The sequence below is a fragment of the Uranotaenia lowii genome, chromosome 2, assembly GCF_029784155.1.
Source record: "Uranotaenia lowii strain MFRU-FL chromosome 2, ASM2978415v1, whole genome shotgun sequence".
NCBI lineage: Eukaryota > Metazoa > Arthropoda > Insecta > Diptera > Culicidae > Uranotaenia > Uranotaenia lowii.
The window spans coordinates 399,486,988-399,509,187 of NC_073692.1; the positions used below are offsets into that span (position 1 = coordinate 399,486,988).

The following is a 22,200-nucleotide window of genomic DNA, read 5'->3' on the forward strand; positions in this document are numbered from 1 at the left end:
AAATGTATCTTTTTTATTTAAATTGTCTAGGCAGTTTCGATGTGGGCTTTTGAGAATCTCAAGTTAAGATGCATTCTGTAAATCGGAGATTGCAATGAAAATTGAACCAAGAAACGGAAATGTAGTATTATAAGTTACCGCATAGAAGCTACCACGCGCCCATCCATCGAGTTCGATATTATAAATAAAATCAATAACCCAAACATTAATCGATAATAAACATGAACATTCCGTTCCCAGACACAAACCAAAGTCAATACGAACATTCCATTCCCAGAGAATGAGAAATTAAACATAAAACAATCCCAGTAGATAACGATTCATTTCAGACAGAATAAAAGGGAATGGAATCAAATCAAAAGTTCAGTTCAGTTCTAGGTTTCAGTGAAGTGAAGTAGTGTAATCTAAGTGTAGTTTTAAGTGTGATAGAAAATAAATATTTTTTTTATGAAAAAATAAGAAAAATAGTTTAACTGGCGCCCGAATAGGGACCAGCGTGTAAAAAAAAATAAGTTTAATCACAACGTTAAGAGTGAAGTGATAAACAAGAAAGAACTCCTAACCGCTACAAGCAGCCGTGTGGAGGAAGGCTCCATTAGTAGCGCAACGCAAAAAGGAAAAAAGTCGCCACACCGGGAAGGATTTCTAAGCACGTTGGTCCCCTACATGAGATGTCAGCCGTTAGAAGCTTCGACACATTAAGGATATTTCTGTGAGTAAAAAATTTTTTTTTCTCTCTTCTATTAATAAAAAAAAATAATAAAATAAATAAACAATAATATCACAAAATTATTTCAATTTTAAAGAAAGTTACTTAAACAATTTTCAAAATAGATAACCTTATTATCAAATTTAAAAATCTTTCTTTAAAAAACAATTGTAATATGGCTGAAGAAGTAGCCCAAATTCTAACAAGACTAGCTGTTCTTGAAGGAACAGTTAATAATAACATAAGATTAATTGATTACAGTGACCCCGTTTTAATTTATATCAATGAGGACGGGTCACCAGCTGATTCATCAGCAATTGAAAAATTACCCGATATCATTAAAGACATTCCGAATTTCCACGGGAATCCGGATGAATTACACATTTGGATAAGAGACGTAGACGCTCTTATCCAAGCTTATCAACCAAGTACATCAAGTACTGTAAATCAAAAAAACAAATTCTATGCTATTTGTACAACTATTAGAAGAAAAATTAAAGGAGAGGCCAATAATGCCTTAGTAAATTCAGATGTCAACATCAACTGGCATCTTATAAAGAAAACTCTTTTAGAATATTATGGCGAGAAAAGGGATCTCACCACATTAGACTACCAATTAATGAACTGCCAACAAAGAGGCAGAAATTTAGAAATATTTTACGATGAAATTAATAAATTGCTATCTCTTATAGCAAACCAAATTAAGATGAGCCAGGAATACAAACATCCCGAAGCTTCAAGAGCAATGATTGGGATGTATAACAAAAAAGCTATTGATGCTTTTATTAGAGGTTTAGACGGTGAAATAGGAAAATTCCTTAAGAATCATGATCCAGACTCATTGGCAAATGCCTATGCGTACTGCATCACTTACCAAAACATTGAATATAGGAAAACTTTTATTAAAACTAAAACAGATAATCAAAGTTTTAATAATCGAAATTATTTACCGACACAAAGAAACCAGATTAGAAAAAATCCAAACTTTGGATATCAACAAAATAGCTCTCCACCAATTCCTCCAAGATTCAATCAAAATTTTGGACACTCGTCTAGAATGGGACATAATAATGATTTTAAACAGCCAAATCGACAATACCAATTTCCGGCTTTTCCACCTCGACAGCATCAACCGCAAAATAATCCTTTTGCTCAGCACCAAAATCGACCACAACAACATCACCAACAATCACAACAACAAAGATTGCCAAAACCTGAACCTATGGATATAGATTCATCCATCAGGTCAAAACAGGTCAATTACGTGAACAGACCTAAACAATTTCACATAAAAACAAAATATAAAAATGAAACAAATGATTACCTTGAACAATTTAATAATAACTATGATGACAAATCCTTCACTAGATATAATCAAAATTGGGAGAAACAGGAAAATAAATATAACGTTGAAAGATTTCAAAATGCCGAACTAAATTTTTTAGAATAAATTCCTCTTTACCATATTTCTTATATTATGGTAAATTAGAGAACCCATTAAAAATATTGGTCGACACAGGATCGAACAAAAACTACATTCACCCGAAATACGCAACAGTATCTCATGAGGTTGAAACCCCATTTTTTGTTTCTTCTGTCGGTGGAGACATAGAAATTAAATCCTTTTCACAAGTGAAATTTTTTAAACCATTCTCAGATATAAATGTAAAATTTTACCATTTGAAAAATTTAAAAACATTTGATGCTATAATTGGTCATGATACACTACGAGAAATTAGTGTTATCATCGACACAAAAAATGCAAAATTAATTATAAATAACAATTATGAAATTCCTTTATTGCAACATAAACTACAAGAGGTAAATAAAATTATCATAAGAGATAATCATCTTTCATCATTTCAGAAGCAGAAACTCAATAACGTCTTAGAAGATTTTCAGGACCTGTTCCAGCCCCCAGATGAAAAACTTTCTTTCACAACGGAAATAAAAGCAGAAATCCGAACAATTGATGACAATCCCATATATTCCAAATCTTATCCTTATCCCCAAAGTCTTAAAACAGAGGTTACCAAGCAAATAAATAAATTATTGAATGATGGAATTATAAGGCCTTCCAAATCACCTTATAATTCACCCATTTGGATTGTACCAAAAAAAATGGATGCATCAAATGAAAAAAAATACAGACTAGTAATTGATTTCAGGAAACTTAACACCAAAACAATAAGTGATCGATATCCGATCCCTGATACTTCCACTGTTCTTGCAAATTTAGGAGAAAACCAATTTTTTACAACTATTGATTTAGCATCGGGATTTCACCAAATTCCAATGGCTGAAAAAGATGTTGAGAAAACAGCCTTTTCAATTAATAATGGCAAATATGAATTTGTGCGTATGCCTTTTGGATTAAAAAACGCACCAAGCATTTTTCAAAGAGTTATGGATGATGTGTTAAGAGAACACATTGGAAAAATTTGTTATGTCTATATTGATGACATAATAATTATTGGGAAAACATTCGAAGAACATATGGAAAATATAAGAACAATATTTAAAACTCTTCGAAAAGCTAACTTTCGAATCCAACCTGACAAATCGGAATTCTTAAAAACCGAAGTCGAATTTTTAGGATTCATTGTTTCAAAAAATGGTTTGATGCCTAACCCTAAAAAAATTGAAGCAATTAAAAATTATCCCCAACCTACAAATCTGAAGGAATTGAGAATGTTTTTGGGACTTTCAGGTTATTATAGAAGATTTATAAAAGACTATGCAAAATTAGCAAAACCTTTGACAATTTTACTTAGAGGCGAAAATGGTCATAAACGAATTTCTAAAAATGAATCAAAAAAATGTTTAATAACTTTAGATCAACAAGCAATTAATGCTTTTATAACTTTGAAAAATATCTTGACATCAAATGATGTTTTAATATTTCCTAATTTCAATGAACCTTTCGTAATTACAACAGATGCTTCCAATGTTGCGATTAGAGCAGTTTTATCACAAAAAACTAAAGATGGTGACAAACCTATTTCTTTTATTTCCAGAACTTTATCTAAATGTGAGGAAAACTATGCGACTAATGAGAAAGAGATGTTAGCCATAGTTTGGGCCTTAAATAATTTCAGAAATTTTATATATGGAGCAAAAATCCACATATATACAGATCACATGCCATTAACATATGCAATATCTCCAAAGAACGTAAATGCAAAATTAAAACGATGGAAGTCTTACATAGAAGAACATGATCATGAAATTTTTTATAAAAAAGGAACATCTAATAATGTTGCAGATGCTTTATCAAGAATAAAACTAGGTGATTTGAATCAAATAAATTCTTTAACACCCACTCTACATTCATCAGATAATGATGACCAATCTTACATCCCTTCTACAGAATCTCCTATTAATGTCTTTAAAAATCAACTTATTTTTAAAATCGATAATACATCATTTTATAATTTCACTACGGTTTTTGGTAAAAATAAAAGGCATACTTTTCATGAACCTTATTTTTCGAAACAGTTTTAAGAAAGTAAACTTAAAGAATATTTAATTCCTAATGTTCTGAATGGAATTCTTACAACAGAACCAATAATGGGAATAATTCAAGAAATTTATAAAGATACTTATGATCCAGCTAGAATTAAAGTCAGATTTTCACAAAAAATCGTAGAAGATGTGACTGACGAGAATGATCAGATTATAAAAATCCAAGAAATACATAACTTTGCACATCGAAATGTCAAAGAAAATATAGCACAATTGATTAAAATTTGCTATTTCCCAAGAATGCATAAAAAAACAAAACAATTTGTTAGCACTTGTGAAATATGTAAAATTGAAAAATATGATAGGAAACCTCAACCAAATTTACCAGTTAAGACACCAATACCGCAATATCCAGGTGAAATTATTCACATTGATATATTTGCATATACTCAAAATAATATTTTTTTATCATCAATTGACAAAGTTTCAAAATTTGTCAAGATAAAACCTATAAAATCAAGGTCAATACTTGATGTTGAACAACCACTCATGGATTTACTATATGACTGGGATATTCCAGCCATGATCGTTATTGATAATGAAAGAACGTTTACTTCAGAAGTAATAGAACAAAGAATTAGGAATATAGGAATTCAAATCTTCAAAACCCCAGTAAACCACTCAGAAACAAATGGACAAATAGAAAGAGTCCATTCTACTATTAGAGAAATTGTAAGATGTTTAGAAATGAACATACAGAATTATCAATTATAGAAATAATTCAAATAGCTGTTCACAAATATAATAATTCAATACATTCTTTTATAAAAGATACACCAAAAAATATATATACAGGAACTAATACAGAGAATTTAAATTTAGCTGACTTTGCTAAGAAAAGACAAGAAAACCTAGATAGAGTTATAAAAATTTATCAAGATAAAAATGCAAAAATTATGGATCCTTTATACAAAGATTTTCCCATTGGTAGTTACGCATTTGAAAAAAATAATACCATCTCAAAAAGAGAGCCACGATATAAAAAAATTAAAGTGTTAGAAAACTATAAAACTTATGTAATCGATGATCAAGGTAGAAAAATTCATAAGGCAAATTTACGAAAAAATTTTCAAAATGAATAATTATTGTTTTATATACTTTTTATTTTACAGATTAATAATTCATCTTGCAAATGCAATTGTACAGATTCACGACCTTAATAAAAACCCTTTAGCAGTGATACCATTAGGAAAAGCAAAAATAAAAGTTGGTTATGTTAAAATAGTTCAACCATTAGATATAAAACATATCGAAGAAATTATAACAAATTTTGACAATGTCGTGAAAAACAATACTTACAATAATCAGCTTTATAGATTACTGATCAATAAAAATAATTTATTATACCAAACATATAACAAGCTTATTCCACATGAACAACGCAGGAAAAGATGGGACAGCGTAGGTACAGTCATCAAATGGATAGCAGGAACTCCAGATGCAGACGACCTGAGAATCATCAATGGAACCATGAACAAACTAATTACCAACAACAACCAGCAATTCCTATTTAATGAAGCACTTAACTCCAGAGTCATTCATCTTACCAACATTACAAATGAGTTACTACAGCTGGACTACAAATCAAAACAACAACATACCATCGAAATTAATCTTCTAACTATTATACTCAACATTGATGCCATTCAACACCAATTAGAAGTCCTTGAAGATGCCATACTATTAGCGAAAAACGGTATTCCAAGCAGCCAAATATTCTCGATTAAAGATTTCAGGAGAATCCGAACTTTCCTCAAACAACAACAAATATTTGTCTCATCGTTTGAAGACTTATTAACGAGAGCAGTAGCAAAAATCGCTGTAAATGACACCCAATTTATCTACATACTACAAATTCCACAACTTTCAACGGATATTTTCGACTATGAATTTGTAGATCCTTTGATTATCAATGAAAGAAGAATCCACATCCAATCTAATTACGTCATCAAAAATAAAACTCATGTTTTCGAAACTCTGACCCAATGCAAAGAGGAAAATGAGTTTTACCTATGCGAATCTGAAGCATTGAAACCTACTAGTCAATGCATAAGTAATATTATCAACCTTCAACATGCAAATTGCACTTATGAAAAGGTTTACGACAACGGAATTATAAAAAGAATCAACGAAGCAACATTACTTTTGAATAATGTGAATGTAACCCTTCAATCTAATTGCAGCAATAATACACAACGTTTAGAAGGATCATACCTAATAAATTTCGATCAATGCGAAATCTTTATTGATAACATCCAATATCTAAACACAATGATGGAAACAACAAAAAAGTCATTCAGACCAACAACAGGAATACTCGCTAACGAAAACAACATAGTTGATCTTCCACCACCAGAAATTTTAGCTAACTTGACAATTAAACATAGGTCAATGCTAAAATATGTATATCTACAAAATGAATCATTCAAATGGAAGATTCACATTTTTGGATCAATGAGCATTTTAACTCTTTGCTTAATTATAGGAATAATTGGTTTGTACGCGATCAGAAGAAGAACACATAAAAATACATCAGTAGAAATCAAGCTTCTCAACAGAATACCAACAGCGCCTAAGGAAAATCTACAAAAATCAGCAGATATCTCTGACGAAAGAATACCAACGGCACCGAAGGAAAATCTACCAAAATCACCATACCCAGATGTCTCCGATGAAAGGTTTCAAGAAATCGTAACATACTTCAATACGCCAACGTCTTCCAGACCAATCAGACTTTGAGGACAAAGTCATTTAGGAGGGGAGGAGTTACCGCATAGAAGCTACCACGCGCCCATCCATCGAGTTCGATATTATAAATAAAATCAATAACCCAAACATTAATCGATAATAAACATGAACATTCCGTTCCCAGACACAAACCAAAGTCAATACGAACATTCCATTCCCAGAGAATGAGAAATTAAACATAAAACAATCCCAGTAGATAACGATTCATTTCAGACAGAATAAAAGGGAATGGAATCAAATCAAAAGTTCAGTTCAGTTCTAGGTTTCAGTGAAGTGAAGTAGTGTAATCTAAGTGTAGTTTTAAGTGTGATAGAAAATAAATATTTTTTTTATGAAAAAATAAGAAAAATAGTTTAACTTATATGTAGGCAACAAAAATCGAATCTGTCCACGTGGTATCTGGACGGCCCCAAAGGTAATTTAAAACTTAAAGGTTCAAGTCTTTTTCACTTCTAAAAAGGATCGAGGTATGTTGATCTATCAAACATGGAGCCAAATCGATCTGCAATAACTAGTAAGATAATTAAGTTATGGTCGAAACAAGTATACAGGCATTTGTTGTATATCCCGGCTATTTGGTGAACATTATCAAAAAATGATCAAATTGTGGCTTAAATTTTAACGAAGTAAGTCTGAAAAAACATTTTCATTAAATATCCAAAAAGCGAAAACAACTCATGAGCATTTAATATAACTTATCAGATTAACGATACGTTGTTGGTGACAGAGATACGCAAGAAATTAAATTGCATGTTTCGCATGATCCCAAAATTTTTGCCGATACACCATATTGAAGGGCGAGCTCTTACTTTTGATCGATAACTTAAGTAGCTATTTTACCTGTTTAAAGCACTATGCAAATTTTTAGCACAAAATTTAAAAAAAAATGTATTTTGACATTTATGAAAAAGATTCAAACGCAACTCGAATTTTTGAATTCGGTCCACTCAACCCTGAACTGATCGGGTTGAAATATAAACTGCGATTTATTGGAAATTTTCCAACTTTCAGCCAAGTTTAAGTCATATTAAGTTAACATATACACTTGCCGAAACATACGAAAAAGGTTTTGATCATCGACTTTAGAATGAGATCAAAAGAAATGCAATATGTCATAAGATGACTGAGATATAACCAAACAAATTTTCTTGTTTTTGAAGGGGTGATGCCAAACTTATGGCCGGTAGCATATATGGTCATAAAATTCTAATTCAACGCTATATGTAGGGTAAGTGTTCCTAATGTGGCATGTGTACCTAATGTTAACATACTGTTCGATTTTGCCTGTTTTTGACGTTATTTTCCACTTATCACAATTATTAAAAAAATGATAATGTGAAGGATCATGTGAACTTTCATTTTACAAACAAATTAGCTTTCTAATTCACAAGATTTTTCGTAAAATCCGGATTGTTTCCAAGTATGTCCAAATTGAATGGAATTGTTAGCAAATTTCTTAAAAAACACCTGTTTATAAATAGAAGATTAAAGCAGAATTTGTCAACCGATTTTTTTGAAATTTTTTGTCGGATTGTTTTTATCATGATTTAAGTAATAAGTATGTTAGAACGATGTTTTGTTCGTGTAAAAACTAAAAAAAGCATATGTCCATAATTAGGAACACTATTTTCAATGTGTTCCTAATTATGGACATAGTCAAAGTTTTCCAAACTATATCAAAGTCATAGAATGTATTTGAAATAAATTTGATTGAAAGAATTGTGTTTTAACATAATTTTCAACGATCTGTTAAAATAAACTGTTTTGAGCTATTAAAACATATTTTTTTTACTTCAGTATATCTCAAAGCTTAAAATGTTGAAAAAATATTTTCGCCAAGTTGTAAGGAACGCACCTTTCGCGACAGAGAAGGAAACCATCAAGTTACAGAGAGCTTCTTAACGAGAACAGAATCGAAAGGAAAAATTTAAAAAAAAATCTCAATAAAATACGTTGTATACCGTCTTTTGGGGCATCATGCAATACTTTTCAACTTCAATTGCTTCTTAAACCCTGATGTCCACTGATAATCCTACCGTTAGTACATCAAAAGTTTTAAGGTTAATGGGACATCAAATTAACGTAGTCAGAAAAATAATTGGTTTCACCAGTTATTTTTAAATTTACATAACATGCGATTTTCACCCTACTAAGAAAAAGGGGTATCTAAGTTGCAAAAACCTTTGTTCTTAGTGAAAAATCTAACAAAAAATTTTGAAAAGTTTTTGACATATTTGTGATGTCGTTACGCATAAAGCACGATCTGCAGTTATTTAAGATTTTGTTAGAATTAAAGTTTATATTTTTTTTCTTTTAAAAGAATGCAGAAAGGTGCTGATGCATTTAGGAATAAATAATACTACAAAAATTTTACATCATATTCTAGCATATGGAAACAAGATTTAAACTGTGAATCATTGATTTGCATGTCGATGCATTTTAGCCCAGACTGGTAACGGAATTTTAAAAATATTTATTTTAAAAAATTAAATGATTGTTCGAAAAAGATTCATACACCAACAGTGTTGATGTAGGATAATAAGTTCCATATAAAGTTTGTAGGTGATATCACTAAGTCAATCCGTCCCATTGTGTAAAGTTTTTTACGGCATCAAAAATTTAAAAATTTCGATGTTTCGAATTTTCTATGAGATTCAAAAACTTCATAAAACTTTCTCACAATATGAGAAACTATGGCATCATCGTTTTTTTTTATCATTAAATGATAATTTTAATCAATTATATTAAAATAAAAGTTAAATAAGTGTTGTGGTACCTAAATGTTGCATCTAACAATGCTGTTGCATGATGCTCTGTTTAACTGAACTTATTTGTATCCATTACAATGAATTTTCTACTTTTTGAAATATAATAAATGTATCCATTGGAAAAGGTAAATTTTTTTTTTGTTTCGATTATAGTCGTTTTACCATCTTTATGGCATTCGCGACTTTATCAACGGTACAGTTGGTGAATCGTTATTGAAAAACTTATCCGGTACAACTGTGTTCGATGTTTGCTCTTGGGCTCGAACTCGCGGACATCGGCTCAGGAGACAACAGACTTGCCAACTGAGCTATATCACAAGCCCGCTAGGAAAAGGTAAAGTTTGAATTTAAATGAGCTCAATATTCACTATTTTCTTCAAAACTAGCGTAAAGGAATATTGTGTAGGATTTAAATAGTTCTTATTTCCCTATTCATATTCCAAAAACGTTGATGTATTTATAAAAAGGTTTTCTTTTTAAAGTATTAAAAAAACAGACCATATGCAAAATCAGGAACAAAAAGTGTAATATTTGGGTACGCGGATACATTTTTCCTCATATGTTAACATTAGGAACACCCATATGTTAACATTAGGAACAATTAGTGCCATATTAGGAACATCGACACACTTTATAAAACATGATATTTTTCGTAAATTAAGGCTTGAAATGATTATTTCAAACCAAAACAGAGTTCAGAAAAAAAATTGGAATTTAGTTACCAAAAAATTGTATGTCTAAGTATTAAAGATTCGGCGCAATAATATCAAATCTAAACACCTCTGACAAAATATGGCGAAATTAGGCTCATTTACCCTACCTCAACAAAAGTTATTTGATGAAATTCGTTCCAGGGAATTTCAAGTTACAGCTGTTTTAGTTTGGCGGACCGACTTTTTTTTTCAATTTTTAGCTATTAAGTGATTAATAAATTCTTTTATTGAACTAACAGCCCCACGGAGTGGAAAAATTTGAGATTTCGAAAGTACACCTACTATGAAAAGTTCTTAGTTTTTTATATAAAATCCAGCGTTTTCGAGTATTTCGTAACAATTTTTTGGCGCTTACGGGGGGGGGGGAGGGTGATCACTCCGATCACCCCCCCCATAGGACCGCGCCTGGTCAGTGGTGGGTGGACCGGCAAACTGACCCTTTGGGATTCTTCCTTTTCTGGTTTGAAAGTGGTAGCATTACTTCGGAACCTTTTTCTTTCGTGTTTGCGAAGAAGTTAATACACCAAATCTTCATCATAACCGTTCAGATTGACCGCCAATAAACTCCTTTCTTTTCCGCTTTCGAACTCGCTGTTTTACATGGGTATGTTGAACAAACGGTGTGTCATTGAATGGAATGCAGCTTGTTTTTGTGCACTAAAATGATTTGAATCTACCGTTATGTGGCGATCGGTTGATATCGGTTTTCGGTAGATTCCAAATTTCACCGTGCTATCATCTTTTAAAGAGATAAGCAGGTCGAGGAAAGGGAGTTTTCCATCCACTTCTTTTTCGACGGTGAATTTGATCGAGCTGTATTGGCTATTCAAGAGCTCAAGAGTTTGTGGGAGATATCGTTCTTTAACTGTGGCAAAGATATCGTCGACGTAGCGCCACCAAACTCGGGGGAAAAGTTTATCCCTTTTTTCGAGATCGCCTTCGAAATCGTTCATGAACAGCTCAGCGAGCAAAGGGGATAGTTTGCTTCCCATACTGAGGCCAAAGGTTTGTTTGAAGAATCTACTCCGAAATATGAAAAAGTTTTGGTTCATACATACCTCAGCTATGGTGACGTACGATTCTATACAATTTGGTGGTGCTCTGCGTCTTTCCAAATGTTTCCGAAGGCTGCGTAAGGCGTCAGGGATGGGGACGCTAGGAAAAAGTACGGAGACGAAATTCAAATCTCACCTTGACGCACTTTGAATTTTTTCAATTTTTCAACTAGCTCCACCGAATTTTTGACGCTTTTTCCGTGTTTGATCGGGTATTTTCTCATTTTTTCGACCAGCCATGCTGCCATTTTTTCAATTGGAGTGCAAATTCGGGGTGTTTGAAGAAGAACTCAAAGAATAAGTTAGTGATAAAAATGTTACAACTATCTACCATTTAGTGAAATTTACTTGATAAGCTAATTCAAACAGTATCGAACGAAATTCGTATGCAATATAGCAAGTTCAAACCATAAATTAAACCTCGCGTTACTTTTCTTAGCACATGTGCTGAGATTTTAACAGATGATAACAGATGAGTGAAGATGCGGAATTGCTTCATCCAACTTGCACCTCATGTAGCAAGAAATAATCTCACCGAAAAAAAAACCGAAACTAAAACAAACACCGGGAGTAGTGTTTAAATCATTTTCACACCCCATTCTGCCAATTTTCCATTTTCATTGAAGATGAACCCCAACCACAAGGGTAGCAATTAAACGCCCCACGTTCGTCGATCGCATTTCAATTAGCGCAGCCAGCTCGGCTCCAAAGAAGATTGCTTGGTTGTTGTAAACAGTAGGTATGTAGTTGGATCATAGTACAGTTTAGTGGCAGCCATCCCATCCGAAAAATAAACAAAAAAGTGGAAGCTTTTTTTTTTGGTTGAAAACAGATTGCAACCCATCTTTCCCATCAATGGAGTCAGTCGGGAGAAGCTGCGGTACACGAAACAATGGATAATTGGTTGATTAATCACAATTATCGCTGAATTAATGACACGCTACTTTTCTTCTCTGTGGATGCTGAAGCGAAGGAAGCAAACAAACCAACTACAAAAAGATAAACATCGCTGTCGATCGCCCCTTATCTAGTCGTTAAGTATAAATGGTTAATCGAGTTTTTGAGCTATCGATTTTATCTCAGGGCAGGGAGGGATTGCAAAAAATAAAAATAAAATATGGACATTGAAGGAAAAAAAAAAAGTTTACACACAACTGTAATTTATGCCTTCACGAAATGGTAAGTACAAATCTTTTTCATCTACAGGATGACTTCCAGAGATATTCAAAATTGAAACCTACATGATCTAGAAAAGAAGAAATTTGGCTTATGTAGATTTATCGTGTCAACATTCCTCAACAATTTAGATACTACGCATCAAACTGTCATTGTTATTCTACGATGAATGGAAACTTCAAGTGACATTCAACCTTTTCGTAGAAAATAAATAAACACTCATCACCTGAGCGCTCTTCCAGTGAACCGTGATCTTTTCGCCGTTGTGTGATACAACGAGAAAAAAAATCATCTACAATAAAAATATCATTTCAGGAGTCTTCTCAATGTAAACGCCTCGCGCGGTCCATTGCTGCTGATTGGACTCTGCCAAAAATGGCCTCCAGGCTCAACCGGAGAATCGTCATTAGATATGTTTTGTTAACCAAGACGAATCGCTTTCAATATGTTCAGATTGAATATCTACTTTTTTTTCTCTAGCGGACGGTATGCATCAAAAGAGCGACGACGCGACACTTGACATTCATCTCGAGACATCTGCAGATCTGCTGAAGTCTCGTACTGAGTTGTTGTTGATTTGAGTGACTGGATTGTTGTAAGCGGGAGTCGTCTCGATTCTCGACTTCAGCATCGCAATTTCGCTCCCGCTGAGATATGTCATCTATTTTAACTGCAATTTCTTAATGAATGGAAGAATGAGTGATTGAGCTTCGGTTACATAAAAAGTCACCGTGACCCGGTGAACTATTTCTCTGAATATCGAAAGCAACAGGAGTCCTAACTTGAAGAATAGACAGACAATAATAGTAAAATTTCATAAACTTTCAATGCTAAATGGCACAATTTTTATAAGGAATACAAAGTTCTAAATATGAAATTTTAAAATAAAATAACAGATAATCGATCCTCGATTACAACGCTGATCTGCAAAATTTTTTTATTCATTCAAGTTTTCAAGCGACCTAGCACCGTGGGAAAAAATCGTCAATGTTGTATGTCTCCGGAGGTGTCTTCTTCAGCTGAGACAGCACATCACTTCGATTTACCAGCCTGCAATATGTACGGACAAGCGCAGCAAAAACAGGAATTTGAATGGATGATATTTTAGTGAATGAAATGATACTTTTTTAGCTGCGTCTGGGCCTGTGAAGTCTGTTCGGATCATCATCTTTTAGCATCGCTAGAATCGTCTGCCTTGAAAGAGAGAGGACATAATCTCATCCAGTCAACCAACTAACCAACATGGGTTTCGATTGGAAAAGGTCAACGAGGTAAATCACACGGTTCATCGGTTTTAATTATTATAATGGAAAATCATTTCTTGGGTTCATTTTTTTTGGATGGTTGGCCGACCGGTTCAAATGTCAAATACATACCTGTACAAATAAATTTACGCTGTTGTTCGAAATGACAAGTTCAAAGAAGTTACCAGGTGAGAATGTCTCAATTTGGGAAAATTGGTTTTCAGACGTTGAAATGTCATGACGAATGGCTGGGTTAGATTTATGTTCATTTTTCGAAAGATTATGTTCTGCGAAATGTGACTAATGAAGCGATCAAGTATACAAAAATATATGTACATGGGTGATATGTCAATTTATATGCTAAAAAAACAACAGATTCGACTGTAATATGTGTCAGAGCCTACTTGGTTGAAAAAATCTGCTGAATCAAAGCAATCGAAAGGTTCCTTCAATTCAACCACCCCATAAGAAAACTTTAGATACCGGTATTTCAATAAATTTTTAAACGAAATAGGTCTCTGAAGAAGATAGTAAGTTCCAATCGAAATACTGGTATCTGAACTTATCGTATACCATGGTTGAATTAATGGGAAGCTTCCGATTGCTTCGATTCAACAGATAATAATTATCGAATTACCTTAACTTGGAAGATCCAGATTTTGATCATCGATTGTACACAAACCTGAAACAAATAAAAAAACTATCATTAGTACAAACATATAGCATTTGACTAAAAAGCTAAAGCAATACATATTAAATAAAACTTTACAAAAATCGGCTCAAATTTTCAACAAGAGAGTAAGAAATTTTCGACTCGATTCTATTTTACCAAAGATTAAGACACTGACAGATCAATGAAAACATAGCATTAAGAATAAACAACAGACAGCGAATAACAGTACGACGATCGTTAGATAAAGTAAGATAATTATTTCTTGTAAAAAGGAAAATTATACAATTTGCATATAAATATAATTTAAAAGTTTACTGAGGAGGCCAAAAGAAGCTCGAAACGTTTGGACAAACTGACAATTAATTTCGTTCTGATTAATTAAATCAATTATCAAAATTAAATCAATAATGATAAAAATATTAGTATTACAAGCGGTGTTTTTGTTTAAAAAAATGTTAATATACTTTCTTGATTCTTACCATGTTTAAAAAAATGTTAAGATACTTTCTTGATTCTTACCATACTTGCGATTAATGTCATGTTTTTGTACATATTTAATTCATCTGTACTATCTACATTCACTGATTTTGTATGGAATGTTCTTAAGCTTGAAATTTGTGGATTGTGAGAAGAGTTTCATTACATTTAATAGCATAATTATTCAATCACTGTAAAAGTCAAAGAAACGTTTCAAGATGGAGAAGATTTCAAAATTATAAAAATCAAATGAAACATTCTCCAGAATTATCATTATTTAGCAATCTACCACTAGCATTACCCAATATGAGATCTTTATGGTATTATTTATCTAAATACTGAAAAACTATAAGATTCGCCATGCAGCAAATGGTTATTTATGCGAAAAGTTGCAAAAAGTAGACTTTTTCAGCGCGAGTCGTAAATTTATCCAACAAGAGTTATCGAGTCGGATAATTACGTCGAGTGCTAAAAAAATCAAGTTTTGAAACGAATTCTATAAACAATTTTATGCAAATTCGAAAACTCCTTTGAAAATTCAACAAATAACAACATGTGGTCGATGCCAACAACTAAAAATTGATGATCAAGTAGGTCGTGGAGTGTTCCTTTCTAAATTGAATTCAGTGCTGAAATGTATCACTTTTCGATACTGTTTTAAGTGTCCAAATGTTTGTTTTTAACACTGAACTACATAAACGTTATTTTGAATTAAGAAAGTGCTTTTTAACATTGATTTGAATCTGATTTCCACCAGTTAAAAAAAAAATAGTATGAGTGATATGGTGTGTCACAATGTGACACTGTCACGTACTCAAATGGAGCTTGACAAAGAAAAAAATGCATTTATTTTTCATTTTTTATTTAATGATCCCGCGCCGATCCTCCGGTGCATAGGGCCGTGGTAAAAGACCTCCACTGTTGACGATCAGGAGCCAGCGTCTTCACTTGGTCCCCGTCAAGATTCTCGTCGACAGTTCGGATTTCAGCGGCTAGGCTTCGCCGCCACGAGTTTCTGGGTCTGCCTCTTCTTCGATGACCTTCTGGATTCCAATCTAGCGCCTCTCTGCAAATCTCGTTTTCATCTCTTCGCAGCGTGTGCCCAATCCATCTCCACTTACGTTCCCGAATCTCGATTTCTAGCGTCCTTTGATGACACCGGCGACGCAGTTCCTCATTCGAGATCCAGTTGCCAGGCCACCAAGCGCGGATGATATTCCGCAGGCAGCGGTTTACAAATACTTGCAGTTTTTGCGTCGTTACCGCATATGTGCACCAAGTTTCGCACCCGTACAGCAATACGGATTTGACGTTTGAGTTGAAGATTCGGATTTTCGTTCGTAGAGAGATCTGGCGTGACTGCCAGATGTTTCGGAGACTCGCAAACGCAAATCGGGCCTTTCTGATCCGGGTTTCGATGTCTTTTGTGGTACCACCATCAGGCATTATCTGGCTACCAAGATACTGGAAGCACTTCACTTTCTCAACTTGTTGCCCAGCTACCATGAAACTGGAGGGATTTTCTGTGTTGATCTCCATCGACTTGGTCTTTCCGACATTGACTTTGAGACCTGCTGCCTTGGAGCTTTCGGTGAGGTCGTCGAGTTTGCTCTGCATATCTGGTTGTGTTTGGGCGAGCAAAACAATATCGTCAGCCAGGTCAAGGTCGTTCAGTTGCTCCATTGTTGAAGGATTCCACGGCAATCCTCGGTTCGGTGCACAGTCAATCGATCCAATCAGAATCTCATCCATTACGATTAGAAAAAGTAGCGGTGATAGAATACATCCTTGTCTCACTCCAGCAGTTTCCGGGATTGGTTCGGACAAGACACCGTCGTGCAAGACCTTGCACGAAAATGCCTCGTATTGTGCTTCGATGAGATGGACTAGTTTCTCTAGTACTCCTCTTCGCCTTAGAGCCGCCCAGATGTTTTCATGGTTAAGTCGGTCGAATGCTTCTTCGAAATCAACGAACACCAGCAGAAGAGAGTCCTGGAATTCGTTGATTTGTTCCAGTATGATTCGTAGCGTTGTGATGTGGTCCACACATGATCGTCCGGATCGGAATCCAGCTTGTTGCCGTCGGAGTGTAGCGTCGATTTTCTCCTGGATCCTGTTCAGGATCACCTTGCAGAGTACTTTGAGGGTTGTACAGATCAACGTTATGCCACGCCAGTTACCGCACTCTGTCAGGTCTCCTTTCTTCGGGACCTTTACGAGGATCACTGCATCCAGTCGGCCGGGAATGTTGCAGTATCCCAGATGTCAGCGAAAAGACGGTGCAACATTTGTGCTGACAGGGCAGGGTCGGCTTTCAGCATTTCAGCAGGGATGCAATCGATTCCAGGTGCTTTGTTGGATTTCATGTTTTTGATTGCCGCTTCTATTTCAGCCAGCGAGGGCGCTTCCGAGTTGACGCCATTTATGCGACTCACTGATGGCGCTTCGAGCTGCGGGTTCTGTTGGCCATCGCTATTCGTGACTCGGAAGAGTTGTTCGAAGTGCTCAGTCCATCGTATGAGCTGATCTGTTCGATCGGTCAATAACTGACCTGCTCGATCTTTTAGCGGCATTCTTGCATTAGTCCTTGCACCACTGAGGCGGCGAGAAATGTCATATAGTAATCGGATATCTCCATTGGCGGCGGCTCTTTCTCCCTCTTCGGCTAGGGAGTTTGTCCAGGCTCTCTTGTCTCGTCTACAAGCTCGTTTAACTGCCTTTTCCAGCTCCGCATATCGTAAGCGGGCGGCTGCTTTGGCTGACCCGGTACATGCCTGCTCAATTCCGACTTTCGCCTTTCTCCGATCATCGACCATCCTCCAAGTTTCATCCGACATCCATTCACTCCTTCTTCCACAAACTTTACCGAGAGTACCATGGCTCGTCGTGATAAAGGCATTCTTGATTCCACACCACTGTTCTTCGACTGTTCCGTCTGTCGGCAGCTCCGAGGCTCGGGATTCTAGCTGTTCAACGTATGCCCTTTTCACCTCTGGATTCTCCAACCGGCGGACGTCGTATCGACACCCGACTTTCTCCTCGCGCCGTTGGACACGCGCAACTCTCAGTCGTATCTCGCCAAGGACGAGGTGATGGTCAGATGCAATTTCCGCGCTTCGTTTGTTGCTAACATCAAGAAGGCTCCTTCTCCATTTTCGGCTGATGCAGATGTGGTCAAAAAATGCATAACAAATTAAAAACCAGTTTTGCTGACAACTTTAAAAGCAATGTCATGTTTGATTGATTGAAATCTGACAATAATAGGAATTGCATAGAAAAAATTTAAAAGATCATTCCCAAAGAAATAAGGGATCAAAGAAAAAGCAAGCTACTTTTTGTGTGATGTGCAGTTTTGATAATGCAAAATAAATCAAACGTTGGAAAATTTGATTTTTCAATTGAAAACTTTGTTGAAAAAAAGCGGGACATTTTGAGTAAAAAGCGGGACGGCGGGACGGCGGGACATTTGCCAAAAAAGCGGGAAATGTCCCGCTTTCCCGGGACGGATGGCAACCCTAGATAAAGCTATTTTGGTCCATTGGGCAGAGGCGTCATCAAGCAATTGTAAAAAAATAAGAAATAATTTTTTATTCGCTCTTAATTTTGACGTAAACAGAAATCTAGATTCATTTTAGATAGACTGAAAAGCTTTTATCTTTAGCATCATAATTTTTACTAGAAAAAAAGAATATGTTTGTTGATATATTGATTTGTTTATTTTCAATGCACTGTAGCCCATTTTAATAAGCGCTTTCACATGCCTAAGTACATTTCCTCATAAAATTTCTATATTTTGATGAAAACATTAATCTATTTTCAATTCTCCAATATTTGTTTTTGGTGCATTTGTGAGCATTTATTTCAAGCTCGTTTCTTAGAATCTATATACAATTAGATATTTAAGCTAGTACTATTGTTCCATCTAATCTCTCTGATAATTTTTTATTTTTTAAACAAAAAGACTACAACGAGGAAATCTTTCTTAAACAAAACTTTTTTAATTTATATACTACTACTAATAAGCTTTACCTTGAAAACTTGATAAAAAAAAAGTTTTCCGTATTTTGGAATTCTATTTCCATTTGCGACCTGATTGTGTTTTCTGTCCATTTTTATTTTCATTTGTCGCAGAAGTTGCTGTCAATCTCGTTACATATTTTGCTCATTTCATCAACAGGATTCCTTACGCCATATTGTAACAGTTTTTTTCATTCTGTATAAGGTAATTCAGAAGCTTGAATTCTTGCAGAAAAGTGCAACTTATATTGGTATGTTCCCATTATTTTTATGTATATAATTCCTCTAACAATGCGCTCGTTGCCAAGTCTAATTAATCTGGTATTTGATTTCCTCCTAACAGCCATTCCTAGTTAGCCTTACATTTACTTCCAAGATCTTTGAACTTTGATTCTGAGTCATGCAAATTCATTCCACCTTCTTCGTATGGTTAAAAATAATTGATGCCTATCGACTCTCAAGAATTTTTTCTTTCATATAAAAGCTCCAACGGCTGCTTATATTTTTGCCAAATGAACATTTCAAAGAAAGAAAATTTGTGCTTTGCTAAAACAAAGGTAAATATTGACAAACCAGATTCTTTCCATCAAAATCAATTTTCTGAAATTGTTCAATGATAACCTGTGTTTTATATCCATTAAAAGCCTTCCATTAATCTTTTTTAATGCATTGACTCCATTGACTTTTGAATGTTATGCCAAGTATTTGAAGTTCGAGCGTCTATTGTATTATGTTAGGTTCACTAAAACATCCATTTATCCTCAGGAAGGAAGATTTCCTCATTCAAGGCCGCGCGAAAGGGAGGGGAGGGAGGGCGGGGGAGGGATGGATTGTGAGTTTAAGTGGTTCCAAGGCTCTTCTCCAACAGGCACAAAACCCTATCAAAACAGTTTAACAATTCGTTTACAATGTACAGTTGCGTTCAAAACAGAATGAAATCGCTTGAAGCTGCGCACCCACTTCCAACTTTGACATGCTGCCATTTCTCTCTCGGTTGATATTTGTTCATGAAACTTTCACACAATCTAGTTCAACTATTCAACTAACGCTCCACAAAATTTGAAGTCTTTACAATGACTGGAAACAAAGATACAGCTTTTCCCGTAAAAATGGGAAATTTGGAATTGCTTCGCTAAATTTGCTGTATCTTTAACAATTTTCATTGAAAAAACTTGAAATTTGGTCCAAAGTTGTAAAAATGTTTGATCTAGTATCTAGTATCTACTACAAACATCCGTCCAAAAAAGAATGAAATCGTCCGTTGGGCGATAATGAACCTCATTTTCTACCCGGCACCATTTTTTATCACGTTCATCGATTTTGAAAAAACTAGGCCTGGTACTAGATCAAACATTTTTATAACTTTGGACAAAATTTCAAGATTTTTCAATGAAAATTGTTAAAGATATAGCAAATTTAGTGAAGCAATTCCAAATTTCCCTTTTTTACCGGAATATCTGTATCTTTGTGTCCTGTCATTGTACACAGAAAAAAATTTGGACTATTACGTGTCACTGAAACCTGCCACCTTTAAAATAAATCACCTGTTATTAACAAAACCTGTAATTTTAAATTGTTTTTCTTAAAAGTTAACGAAGATTCATTTATTATTACAGCAAATTTCCTGTAAAAAAGTTGTACACTAAAAATTAAATGTCACGTGATCATGTTTTCGACCTGTAAAATTACGGTATATGTCCTGCTCCTTTTTGTAAAAGTACATTTGCGTAATTTTACAGGAAATAATTTTTGCTGTGTAAAGACTTAAAATTTTGTAGAGCGTTAGTTTAATAGTTGAACTAAATGCTGTGAAAGTCTCATGGAAAAATACCAATCGAGAGAGAAATGGCATCATGTCAAAGTTGAAAGTGGGTGCGTAGCTTCAAGGAATTTCATTCATTTTTGAACGCAACTGTAGTTTTCACAGATCGTAAGAGCATTCCAGTGAGTGAATTTTCGCTCTTTGAAGGAATGCTTGGGGTTATTAGTTCACTATTTCACAATTTTGTTATAATATATTGAAAAAAAAAATGCATTTGTATTTAGCGTAGTTTTGGGTATGTGACCTTTTTTAACCCATTCCCATGAGTGAACTATATGTACTCATTAACGAACTTGAAAGTTGCAAAAGTGATCTATACGTATGTACGTTATATGGGACTTAAGTCACATAAAGGGCACAAAAGTGCTCAAAACGGGATTTAGTAAGTCACAAAAAGTGCATTGATGTGCTTTCAACATCAAATCACCACTTCGAGTTTTAGTTTCAGTTAGAACACTATCTAGGCATGGTCTTGTGGTAGCGAGTTCGATTCTCACCACAAAGGTCGGGGTTCGATCCCCAAGGCGGGCAGGTAACTAATTTAGTAATCGAGTAACCATTCTGATGCGATATATGTAGGAAATGTAGAAAAGAAGCAATTGAGCAATTTATCGAGTTTGGAATCCGACGCCTGGCATCATGGCGGCACCGGTACTGAACAGTAAATATTCAAGAGAAGGTGATATGAACCGAAGCCAAGGGTTCAGGTGAGATAGAGATATTTTTTACTCATTTTGCGATTTTTTGGAAGCTGAATTTAAAGGCCGCTGGAAGCTGAATAGAGGATCATTAAGACTTGTTTTGGAACTTGAAAATATCAATAAGAACTTAAATTTTGAGCTGCATAGAACGTACTTCATATCAATGCTGGGGCTGAGTAAGCGTTTTTTGTACCTGTTTTATGGGACTTTTGGTTGCTTGGGTATCTATCCTCGTTTGGGAAGGACTGAATTGACTATACCATATAACTGTTCTGACGGGTATAAAAACGGTAATCTAAATACAGCCTTAAGTGATCTATTTTGCATAGTCTGCAGCTCTCATAGACGACTTTTGCAGGTTTTGCCCCATAGTGATACAAAATATTGCAAGCTCGAGTAAAGCAATCCAAAGTATACGTTTTTCAGCCAGTGGGTGGGAATAATCGCAGAGATTTTCCAAATGGCCGCACAGACTGGAGCCAATGTTCTTTTGAGATGCCCGATGTGGGCTGTTCAGCTTAAAGTATCGTACAAATGTAGTCCTAAATATTTGAACTCGCGTACACGTTCAA

At 34.7% G+C, this 22,200-nt stretch overlaps 2 protein-coding genes across 5 annotated transcripts in view; one reads left to right on the forward strand and one right to left on the reverse strand.

Moving 5' to 3' along the window:
• The window catches only part of LOC129744289 (putative uncharacterized protein DDB_G0291608), a 438,626-nt gene that overhangs the window by 68,582 nt on the left and 347,844 nt on the right, over nucleotides 1–22,200 (reverse strand). The gene's annotated exons all lie outside the window — the stretch shown is intronic.
• LOC129743325 (uncharacterized) lies at nucleotides 509–12,174 on the forward strand. The gene is made up of 3 exons (XM_055735310.1): nucleotides 509–712; nucleotides 5,620–6,394; nucleotides 12,145–12,174. The coding sequence occupies exons 1-3, from the start codon at nucleotides 672–674 to the stop codon at nucleotides 12,172–12,174; spliced, it is 846 nt and encodes a 281-aa protein (XP_055591285.1). The 5' UTR covers nucleotides 509–671.

What these genes read in the sequence shown, in the direction of transcription:
- LOC129743325 (XM_055735310.1), top strand. Translation starts at nt 672, where the DNA reads ATGTCAGCCGTTAGAAGCTTCGACACATTAAGGATATTTCT. An exon ending in GACACATTAAGGATATTTCT is followed by an intron (nt 713 to 5,619) that starts GTGAGTAAAAAA and finishes TGAACAACGCAG; the next exon opens with GAAAAGATGGGACAGCGTAG. An exon ending in TACTTTTGAATAATGTGAAT is followed by an intron (nt 6,395 to 12,144) that starts GTAACCCTTCAA and finishes TTTTCATTGAAG; the next exon opens with ATGAACCCCAACCACAAGGG.